Here is a 12,503-nt window from a genome sequence, read left to right as displayed (position 1 = left end):
TGGGGCATATTAAACAAGCTAGAAGTATTTAAAATATTTATACAATAAACACATTTTAATGGTGAGACTGTAGTAGGACCAGATTGCCTAGGTAGGAATCCTGGCTCATCCAGTTAGTAGCTGTCTGATCTCTCTGTTCCTTAGCTTCTGCAGGTGTAATACAGACAGTAACAATGCCTATTTCAAAGGTTGTTATGAAAACCAGACCAGTTCATATACCTAAGGCGCTTAGGATGCCTGGCAAAGGAAGCAATTATTACCACGATTAGTATTATTACTATGCCCCAAATTCCAATTAAGAAAGAAGGAATCAGAAAGAGAAAAACAAATACTGTATGCTAACACATATATATGGAATCTAAAGAAAAAAAAAAAGATTCTGAAGAACCTAGGGGCACAACAGGAATAAAGACACAGACGTAGAGAACGGACTTGAGGACACAGGGAGGGGGAAGGGTAAGCTGGGATGGATTGAGAGAGTGGCATGGACATATATACACTACCAAATGTAAAATAGATATCTAGTGGGAAGCAGCCGCATGGCACAGGGAGATCAGCTCGGTGCTTTGTGACCACCTAGAGGGGTGGGATAGGGAGGGTGGGAGGGAGGGAGATGCAAGAGGGAGGAGAAATGGGGATATATGTATATATATAGCTGATTCACTTTGTTGTACAGCAGAAACTAACACACCATTGTAAAGCAACTATACTCCAATAAAGACATTTAAAAAAAAAGAAAAACAAAAAGAAAGAAGGAAAACAGACCAGCGATGTCAAGGACCCACACTCATATGTAACCTACTTCCACAATGGCATCACTGAGGTGTTTCTGTTGTCGAAAAAGGATGTTAGTAGCTCCAGCAACAAATCCTCGAATGGTGACATCAGAGAGAAGATGATGCTGCTGCAATGCCATATAAGGCAAACACAGATATCCCTGAATTACAGGAGTAAGAGAAAATATTAGAAAAGTAATGGAACAGCCCGTCTCTCCTCAAGCCTAGAGAGCTAATAGTAGGAAAAAAAACTCCCCATCTTTCCCCAACCCCACACCATTCCTAACACAGCTGATCTTTGACTCAATACAATAATATTCCAATAATAATAACCATAGGTCCGCATGAATGGTCAATCTTGGCAAAATAGTCTACCATGAAGGTTGTCTTACTTGACCACTTTGTTCCTCGGTTCAACTTAAAAGCCTCCACTGTAACTAACAAACCGAATTTTTTTTCATTTAGGAAATGAAGTATTAAGCCCATTAAAAAGTATGTTGTTTAGTAGAAAGCTGTTTGTTCTTCCAGTAAAATTTTAAAACACATGCATTTGCACATAACCAGCAAAGTACTATTATAAGAAGGGCAAACACTGCATAGCAATTATTTTACTGTCCTATTGTTTAAAATTATGCAGCAGTATTTCAAGACACTTTCTACTAAATGTTTAAAGCACAAATGACAGTGGCAGTAGTGTATTTAATTGCTTTCCATTTGAATTGCATTTGAAAATACCATTGCCCTGAAAATTATACTTTAACCACCAAGCCACAGCAGGGAGTTAAGTGTACAGAAAGCAGCCTATATCCTGAAAATAAAGGTGTTAGCACTGGAGTGATGCACTGAAGGAGGAAATGGAATTTCTGCTGAAAGATTCTATATCAAGATAGATTTCCAACTAGTGGCACAATCTGCATGTGAAGGCAGGAGGGAGGACTTGCTGAAACCCTGAATTTGTTTCAATCAAGTCTGATGACAGTTTCATTCATTTATTTTTTATTCTCACCTTTTTTTAAGAAACACTGACTATAGTTATCTGGATAGTGTCTTGTTTCCCTCATGAGACGAATTTCTCGGAGGGCAGGACACACCCCTTCTGCTACTGCAGGTCCTTCCATGCATCTACCATCTGCCTTGTACCTCACAGCTGGTTGTTATATACTTAACATGAAAGAAGACTTCCAAAAGTTGGAATGTATGTCTAGAAACCTGGTTTTATTCTTCTTCTTGACAGTGTCTTCCTCTGCTCTATAAAACGCCAACTAATAGAAGCAGCAAAAATAAATCTATGTCTATGCATGAGACATACTGAGTATACAGTGCTTCTCAACCCACACCCTCTTGTGACTAAAGGTGGAAAGGACCCCTGGTCCTTAGGCCAAATCACTCAAACAGCTGGTGCAAGGCTCACAGGTCATGCTTTACTTTGTGTGCTATGTATTAAAAACAACAGGCTCCCCGCTCCCCAACTACCTGTTTCTAAACATAAATACTATAATATTGAATGCTCTTTCAAACTTGATATGGACCCCAGAATACCCTACTCCCCCAACTAGGCCTGAGAATCCTTCTTGATAAAGGCACCCTCAGAACTGCCAATTTTTACAAAGATTGATTTAATTGCTCATAGTATTGCATTTCATAATTGATTCTGTTAGAGAAGAAAAGTCTACCGTCAACAGTGGAATTCTTGGCTAAGTCTATAACAGCATGAAAACTAAGAATGTGTTTTTTTTTTAAAAATCAATAGTTCAAAGCTTTTTAAAAATATGAAAAAAAATTTCCCTAAAATATTATACATACATATATTCTTTGACCCAACATTTTACTTCTTGTAATTTACCCTACAGATACACCTGTTCATGTGTGGGATTTGTAAAAAGTTATTTATTGCAGCATTGCTTATCATTGCAGAAGACAGGAACCCTAACTATTCATGAACAGGGCAATGAATAAATGTTCTTCTATATGATGGAACACACTGCAGCGAGTGATGAAGTTCATCTCCAAGGAATATTTTGCTTAAAAAAAAAAAAAGATATAGATAAGGTTGGTTGCCCCTGGAGAGAGCAACTGAATAGCAGGGTATGGAATGAGAGAGACTTTTTATTATAGATGCTTTGGAACCTTTTGAATATTGAACCATGTGAAAGTATTACGTATTTATAAAGTTATTTTAAATAGTAGATCAAAATGGTCTTAAAATTTTGCCATCATTACTTTTAACGATGGTCAATTTAGCCTAAATCTTTTAAAGGTCTTCAGTGTCTGGTGGCAGCAAGAGCCTGGGTACTTTCACATAGAGCAGCCTCTACAGCCAAACTCACCATGGCTTTCCACTTTTCTAGGATGTTTTAACTTCCACATTTGGAGCTGCAGTATATAATGGTTAAAAAAAAAAGAAAATTGAAGAGATATCTGCACACCTATGCTCACAGCCACACTACTCAAAATAGGCAAAAGGTAGAAGCAACCCATACGTCCATCGATGGATAAATGGATAAAGAAAATGTGGTATATACGTACAATGGAATATTATTCAGCCTTGAGGAGGAAGGAAATCCTATCATATGCTACAACATGGATGAACCTTGAGGACATTATGTTAACTGAAAGAGGACAGTCACAAAAAGATAAATGCTGTATTATGATTCCACTTATGTAAGGTATTTTAAAGTAGTCAAGTTCATGGAAACAATGATGGGTGACAAGAGCTGGGGTGAGGGGAGAATGGCGAGTTGTGGTTTAAAGGTTATAGAGTTTCAGTTTTGCAAGATGAGAAAGTTCTAGACATCTGTAGTACAACCATGAGAATACACTTAACACCACTGAATTGTGCACTTAAAAATGGTAGAGATGGGCTTCCCTGGTGGCACAGTGGTTGAGAATCTATCTGCTAATGCAGGGGACACAGGTCTGAGCCCTGGTCTGGGAAGATCCCACATGCCGCGGAGCAACTAGGCCCATGAACCACAACTTCTCAGCCTGCGCGTCTGGAGCCTGTGCTCCGCAACAGGAGAGGCCGCGATAGTGAGAGGCCCACACACCGCGATGAAGAGTGGCCCCCGCTTACCGCAACTAGAGAAAGCCCTCACACAGAAACGAAGACACAACACAGCCAAAAATAAATAAATTAATTGATTAATTAAAAAAAATGGTACAGATGGGGCTTCCCTCGTGGCACAGTGGTTAAGAATCTGCCGGCCAATGCAGGGGACACAGGTTCGAGCCCTGGTCTGGGAAGATCCCACATGCCGCAAAGCAACTAAGCCCATGCACCACAACTACTAAAGCCTGAGCTCTAGAGCCTGTGAGCCACAACTACTAGGCCCACGTGCCACAACTACTGAAGCCCGTGTCCCTAGAGCCCATGCTCCACAACAAGAGAAGCCACTGCAATGAGAAGCCCACACACCGCAACGAAGAGTAGCCCCCGCTCGCCGCAACTAGAGAAAGCCCACGCACAACAAAGACCCAATGCAGCCAAGAATAAAGAAAAAAATAAAATTAAATTTTTTAAAAACCGTAAAGATAAACCTTATGTTGTTTTTTTTTTTAAACCACAATTAAAACTAAAAAACAAATAACGTCAAAAAACACACCTCAGCTTGGTAAATCTGGCAAACCTGTTGTATGCTGATCTGCTAGAGAGCTGCAAAAGCATAGTGCCTTCTCCATTGCGACTTGGGAAGGGCTACAATGCCGTCAGGACCAACTGGCATTTTCTCATCTCTCCTCTGTTCAGGGATGATAAGCATGTTCATGAACTGGAAGCCTCCATACTGCAGGGATGTCAGTTCTCTACAAAATTTTATCTAGCGTTTAAAGGTAATCTCTCAAAATCTCAACCTCTGTGAGTGAGAACTTAAGTTGATCCTAAAATTAATGTGGAAATGCAAAGGGCTAAGAAACTCTTGAAGAACAATAGCAAGAGAGGAATCTCTGCCTGACTCAACATACATGGTAATTAACACAATGCAGGACTGACGCAGGGACAGATACACCAATGAAACAACAAAAAGCACAGAGACAGACTCCCTTTCTCAACCATACACAAAAATTAATTCCAGGTAGATAAAACCCAAAATGTGAAAGCCAAAACTACAAAGCTTTAAGTCCCATAAATCAGTGACAACAAGGGAAACAACCCAGAAGCTTTGAACAATTACTACACAAAGGGAAATCCAAATGGTTAAGAAGAACATGAAAAGATGCTCAACCTCAACAGTGACTACTGAAAAAAAATTACAAACTAAGAGCCAGAAGATACTACCAGATTGGCTAAGTATTAGGAAGTTTGACAATAACAAGTGTTGGTAAGAATGTGAAACAATGGGAACTCTTAACCACTGCTATGGGAATGGAAACTGTCACAGCCACTTTAGAAAACAGTTTGGAATTATTCTAGTAAAGCTAACATACCCATTCCCTGTAATCCAGTATTCCCACTTCTAGGTACTGAATCCTAAAGAAATGCTTGCATGTATACAGCCAAGATTTCCAAATAAGAATTTCATAGAAGCATTATTTGTAGTAGCCAGAAACTGAAAACAATGTAGATGTCCATCCACAGAATTCGTAAGCTACAGAAGAGCCGAAAACAGAAAACTACAGAGGAATAATAATACACGACTTCATGAAAAATTACGGATGAACTAAAAACAATGTTGAGAGGAAAAAAAATAGTATAGTGACACTTAAATAAAACTAAAAAACATGCATCCATTACTTTTTAGCTAGTCACAAGTTATCTGTAGGTTCCCTAAATTTGAATATGATACCCTGTAAGCAAGCAAACCAAATATAAACTCAGAAGCAATACATAAAGCAGTTTAATACATATGGCAGAAAAAAATTTTGGTTTCCAACTACATATACTTTTAATTCTTTCATATATTTTTTTTTGCTAAAACAGTTGCAAACTGTGGGCTTCCCTGGTGGTGCAGTGGTTAAGAATCCTCCTGCCAATGCAGGGGACACAGGTTTGAGCCCTGGTCCGGGAAGATCCCACATGCCACAAAGCAACTAAGCCCATGTGCCACAACTCCTGAGCCTGCACTCCAGAGCCCGTGAGCCACAACTACTGAGCCCATGCACCTAGAGCCCGTGCTCCTCAACAAGAGAAGCCACTGCAATGAGAAGGCCGCACACCACAACAAAGAGTAGCCCCCGTTCACCACAAATAAAGAAACCCCATGTGCGGCAACAAAGACCCAACACAGCCAAAAATAAATAAATAAATAATATATATATTTTTAAATATGCTTTTTAACGTAGTTCTTCTGTACAAGTATTTTTACTTGTACTCTCATCTTCAAGAGAAAAAAAGCCTAAAGGCAATTCACTTTTAAGTATATTCCATATTTGAAAGCTACTGACATGAAAGAATCAGCGATTGTATTTGAAACTGTGATTAAACAAGTTAGATTTGAATCATCACACAATAAAACATAAAACCAAAAAAAAAGTTTAATTTACCATAATGATGGTGGTAAGCCCATCATATATTCAGTACTGGTATAATGGACACAAAAAGAATATTCTGCCAAACAGTTTATTAACAGCACACGGAACACATTAACATTGCTTTAATTCAGCAACCTGGCAGACAAAAACAAAATCCCTCCCTCTTGATATCTCCACAGTGATAAAAATTAGAGTGGGTGGGTGAAGCAGCAAAGTAAGGGCTCCAAAAAGTACAGGCAGTCATGACACTCACATATGAATTCAGAAAACCCACAATTTGCGTCTATTGAGTATACTCAGTAGTTTGAGAGCCCTGAGTTTTCTCCCCAGGCTCCTGAATCCCAGTTTTAAGAAAATGTGCATTAGTTCAATCATGAAACCAATTAAGATAATTTCAGCATCCCCTAACAGGTCACAAAATGAACAAAGACAGCATTTTCTGTTAACTATTCAGCAACACTGACTTGGGGCAAGTACTTATTTGTAAAACTGAATACACCCAGAAAGAATTTATCATATAGTGGAAATACATGTTCAAGTCAATACTATCCAATTTCTTTTACTTCAGGCATAAAGGAAGGCACTTAGGGAAATCATAAAACATTGCTCTAGTTACTGGACAGATGTATCTGTCTTTCATGGTAGATTGCAAGACCATGGTTGCAAGAATTTAGAACCTAGTACGAGCCTAGCACATAGGAAGGCAATAAATACTTTTTGACTAAAAAATGAAACATACAGGAGACACTGGTTCGATTCCTGATCCGAGAAGATTCCACATAGCGTGGAACAACTAAGCCCATCTGCCACAACTACTGAAGGCTGCGCGCTTAGAGCCCATGCTCCGCAGCAAGAGAACCCACCGCAATGAGAAACCCACGCACCACAATGAAGAATAGCCCCTGCTCGCTGCAACTAGAGGAAGCCTGCGCACATTAGTGAAAACCCAATGCAGCCATAAATAAATAAATAAATTTTATTTTTTTTAAAAAAAAAGGGAATTTTTTTTCTTCTGCTCCATTTTGAAAACTAATTCATGAATGGCAATAAAATAAGGAGTTTCTCGTGAGTAGAATGAAAAATCAAAAGAACCCAAATGTTGCTTCCAGAATCCTAAAATATTCCTGAAATTAAGAAATGATACCCTAGGACATAAGATACTGGCTCAAAGATTCAATTAGATTTACTACGTTGTGTTTAAGTTAAATCATAAATGCATTTTGAATGTTTTTTCATAAAAAGATTAAAAAATAGTTTTTAGGGCAAGTTAACCAAAACACTATATTATACCTATAAGGGGTGCTAAAATTTACGTTAGCCATCTAAGCTTTTTTGTAGCTTTTGGAATTGTCGTATTTTAATATACATTCATTTAATGTAATCAAGACTGCCTCCTCCCCCACCAAAGATAAACCTGAATAATTAAAAACAGGCCAAATACAGTGATTGGTGACCTCAAAATCCCCTGAATTAATTCTCTGTAGCCTTACACTATGGTCACAGATGCCAAAGCACTGTGTATTTTACAGTCAAAGAAAAATTTTCAGACTGAAAATGTGTTTAACACTAAAAGTTAAATTCTAAGAGGATTTTGTTATATCCTTAAGGGCCTTAATAAAGCATTTTAAACCTTACCTTTGTGAAGATGGCCAGGGGCATGCCATACTGGTCCTCTTCCAAACCAGAAATTATCCCTGGTATCAGGACTACCTGGCCTGTGTTAGCTTGAGGTTGTACAGTAATCGGAGGACTGTCTGAGGGCAAAGAGTCCTTTGGAAATGAGTTTGTCTGTTCTGATCCCACCTGTTCTCTTTCTTTCAAGGAGGAGTCCTCTAAGACACTAGGATCCAAGGTCTCCCAGTCACTTTCTGAAGACTCTGGAGATGGGCGAGAAGGAGGTTTCAAATATTGATTGCTGTCATTGGGTTCCTGTCCTTCACTGCTGTCATCATCTACCTGGAAAAAAGGCTCTTCAGTCTTCATGGCAGCATCTCTTCCATGGTTTCTCATCATGATTTTCTCAACAGTTTCCAAGTTGGTATTTGAAATGTCAGGAGCAGGCATAGAAACAAACTCATCTTCAGTGGGATTACTTTCTTGAAGCCCAACATCTTCAGACATACTCTTTCGGGGTCTATATTGAGAACTATCACTGAGACCATGTTCAATCATGCCTAAAACATACAATATTGGTGAACAGTTTGGCTCATAATAAGGTAAAGGAAAAACAAGAGTTGTATATTCTGCTTTAAATAGTGGAACTCCCTTGAAGTAAGTCAGAAGAGACATACAAATATCGTATATTAACACATATATGTGGAATCTAGAAAAATGGTACAGATGAACCGGTTTGCAAGTCAGAAGTAGAGACACAGATGTAGACAACAAATGTATGGACACCAAGGGGGGAATGTGGGACGTGGGGGTGGTGGTGGGATGAATTGGAAGATTGGGATTGACATGTACACACTAATATGTACAAAGTAGATAACTAATAAGAACCTGCTGTATAAAAAAAAAAAAAAAAATTAAAAAAATACAATCAAAATAGTGGAACTCTCCTATAAAAATTTTAATAAGCTATGCTTGCACAAATTTCAATGAGAAAAAAGAGAACAGAGAACAGAAGCAAGAAGAATTACAATCCTGCAGCCTGTGGAACAAAAACTACATTCACAGAAAGATAGACAAGATGAAAAGGCAGAGGACTATGTACCAGATGAAGGAACAAAATAAAACCCCAGAAAAACAACTACATGAAGTGGAGATAGGCAACTTTCCAGAAAAAGAATTCAGAATGATGATAGTGAAGATGATCCAGGACCTCAGAAAAAGAATGGAGGCAAAGATCGAGAAGATGCAAGAAATGTTTAACAAAGACCTAGAAGAATTAAGGAGCAAACAGAGATGAACAATACAGTAACTGAAATGAAAAATACACTAGAAGGAATCAATAGTAGAATAACTGAGGCAGAAGAACGGATAAATGACCTGGAAGACAGAATGGTGGAATTCACTGCTGTGGAACAGAATAAAGAAAAAAGAATGAAAAGAAGTGAAGACAGTCTAAGAGACCTCTGGGACAACATTAAACGCAGTAACATTCGCATAATGGGGTCCCAGAAGGAGAAGAGAGAGAGAAAGGACCCGAAAAATTATTTGAAGACATTATAGTCAAAAACTTCCCTAACATGGGAAAGGAAATAGCCACCCAAGTCCAGGAAGCGCAGAGAGTCCCAGGCAGGATAGACACAGGGAGAAACACACCGAGACACATAGTAATCAAGTTGACAAAAATTAAAGACAAAGAAAAATTATTAAAAGCAACAAGGGAAAAACAACAAATAGCATACAAGGGAATTCATGAAACATTAACAGCTGATTTCTCAGCAGAAACTCTACAAGCCAGCAGGGAGTGGCACTACATATTTAAAGTGTTGAAAGGGAAGAACCTACAACCAAGACTACTCTACCTGGCAAGGATCTCATTCAGATTCCACAGAGAAATCAAAAGCTTTACAGACAAGCAAAAGCTAAGAGATTTCAGCACCACCAAACCAGCTCAACAACAAACGCTAACGGAACTTTGCTAAGTGGGAAACACAAGAGAAGAAAAGGACTTACAGAAACAAACCCAAAACAATTAAGAAAATGGTCATAGGAACATACATATTGATAACTACCTTAAATGTGAATGGATTAAAAGCCCCAACCAAAAGACAAAGGCTCGCTGAATGGATACAAAAACAAGACCCACATATATGATGTCTACAAGAGACCCACTTCAGACCTAGGGATACATACAGACTGAAAGTGAGGGGATGTAAAAAGATATTCCATGCAAATGGAAATCAAAAGAAAGCTGGAGTAGCAATACTCATATCAGATAAAATAGACTTTAAAATAAAGAATGTTACAAGAGACAAGGAAGGACACTACATGATGATCAAGGGATCAATCCAAGAAGAAGATATAACAATTATAAATATATATGCAACCAACCTAGGAGCACTTCAACACATAAGGCAACTGCTAACAGCTGTAAAAGAGGAAATCAACAGTAACAATAACAGTGGGGGACTTTAACACCTCAGTTACACCACTGGACAGATCAGTCAGACAGAAAATTAATAAGGAAACACAACCTTTAAATGACACAGTAGACCAGATAGATTTAATTGATATTTATAGGACATTCCATCCAAAAACAGGAGATTACACTTTCTTCTCAAGTGCGCACAGAACATTCTCCAGCATAGATCACATCTTGGGTCACAAATCAAGCCTCAGTAAATTTAAGAAAATTGAAATCATATCAAGCATCTTTTCTGACCACAAGGCTGTGAGATCAGAAATCAATTACAGGGAAACAAAGGTAAAAAACACAAACACATGGAGGGGCTAAACAATACGTTACTAAATAACCAAGAGATCACTGAAGAAATCAAAGAGGAAATCAAAAAACACCTAGAGACACATGACAATGAAAACACAACGATCCAAAACCCATGGTATGCAGCAAAAGCAGTTCTAAGAGGGAAGTTTATAGCTATACAATCCTACATCAAGAAACAAGAAACAAACAAACAAAAAGAAACAAGAAACATCTCAAATAAACAATCTAACCTTACACCCAAAGTTAGCAGAAGGAAATAAATCATAAAGATCAGAGCAGAAATAAATGAAATAGAAACAAAGAAAACAATAGCAAAGATCAATAAATCTAAAAGCTGGTTCTTTGAGAAGATAAACAAAATTGATAAACCATTAGCCAGACTGATGAAGAAAAAGAAGGAGAGGACTCAGATCAATAAAATCAGAAATGAAAAAGGAGATGTTACAAGAGACACCGCAGAAATGAACAGACCAATCACAAGTAATGAAATTGAAACTGTGATTAAAAATCTTCCAACTAACACAAGTCCAGGATCAGATGGCTTCACAGGTGAATTCTATCAAACATTTAGAGAAGAGCTAACACCCATGCTTCTCAAACTCTTCCAAAAAACTGCAGAGGGGGCTTCCCTGGTGGTGCAGTGGTTGAGAGTCAGCCTGCCTATGCAGGGGATGCGGGTTCGTTCCCTGGTCCGGGAGGATCCCACATGCCGCGGAGCGGTTGGGCCCGTGAGCCATGGCCGCTGATCCTGCGCGTCCGGAGCCTGTGCTCCGCAACGGGAGAGGCCACAACAGTGAGAGGCCCGCATACCACCAAAAAAAAAAAAAAAAAAAAAAATTACAGACCAATATCACTGATGAATATAGATGCAGAAATCCTCAACAAAATACTAGCAAACAGAACCCAACAACAAATTAAAAGGATGTTAAGTGACCAACACCCCCATGATTGAGTGGGATTTATCCCAGGGATGCAAGGATTCTTCAATATATGCAAATCAATCAATGTGATACACCATATTAACAAGTTGAAGAATAAAAACCATATGATCATCTCAATAGATGCAGAAAAAGCTTTTGACAAAATTCAACACCCATTTATGAAAGAAACTCTCCACAAAGTGGGCATAGAGGGAACCTACTTCAACATAATAAAGGCCATATACGACAAGCCCATAGCAAACATCATTCTCAATGGTGAAAAACTGAAAGCATTTCCTCTAAGATCAGGAACAAGACAAGGATGTCCAGCCTTGCCACTTATTCAACATAGTTTTGGAAGTCCCAGCCATGGCAATCAGAGAAGAAAAAGAAATAAAAGGAATACAAATTGGAAAAGAAGTAAAACTGTCACTGTTTGCAGATGACATGATACTATACATACAGAAGCCTAAGGATGCCACCAGAAAACTACTAGAGCTAATCAATGAATTTGGTAAAGTTGCAGGATACAAAATTAATGCACAGAAATATCTTGCATTCCCATACACTAATGATGAAAAATCTGAAAGAGAAATTAAGGAAACACTCCCATTTACCATTGCAACAAAAAGAATAAAATACCTAGGAATAAACCTACCTAATGAGACAAAAGACCTGTATGCAGCAAAGTATAAGACACTGATGAAAGAAATTAAAGATGATACAAACAGATGGAGAGATATACCACGTTCTTGGATTGGAAGAATCAATAATGTGAAAATGACTATACTGCCCAAAGCAATCTACAGATTCAGTGCAATCCCTATCAAATTACCAATGGCATTTTTTACAAAACTAGAACAAAAAATCTTAAAATTTGTATGGAGATACAAAAGACCCTGAATAGCCAAAGCAGTCTTGAGGGGAAAAAAACAGAGCTGGAGG

At 38.3% G+C, this 12,503-nt stretch overlaps 1 protein-coding gene across 7 annotated transcripts in view; it reads right to left on the bottom strand.

Moving 5' to 3' along the window:
• AVL9 (AVL9 cell migration associated) overlaps window positions 1-12,503 on the bottom strand; it is a 68,883-nt gene that overhangs the window by 19,265 nt on the left and 37,115 nt on the right. For all 7 annotated transcript variants that reach the window (XR_013829889.1, XR_013829890.1, XR_013829891.1 and 4 more), the window contains exons 10-11: window positions 7,878-8,416; window positions 803-937 (exon numbers count right to left, since the gene is read on the bottom strand). Coding sequence is in view for 4 of the 7 variants with exons in the window: in XM_079932251.1 (XP_079788377.1) it covers window positions 803-937; window positions 7,878-8,416 (674 nt within the window). In the remaining 3 variants the exon portion in view is untranslated. The remainder of the gene's footprint in view (window positions 1-802; window positions 938-7,877; window positions 8,417-12,503) is intronic.

The sequence above is a fragment of the Stenella coeruleoalba genome (genome assembly GCF_951394435.1).
Source record: "Stenella coeruleoalba genome assembly, chromosome: 9".
In the NCBI taxonomy this organism is placed as follows: domain Eukaryota; kingdom Metazoa; phylum Chordata; class Mammalia; order Artiodactyla; family Delphinidae; genus Stenella; species Stenella coeruleoalba.
This window is presented reverse-complemented; position numbering and strand designations above follow the sequence as displayed.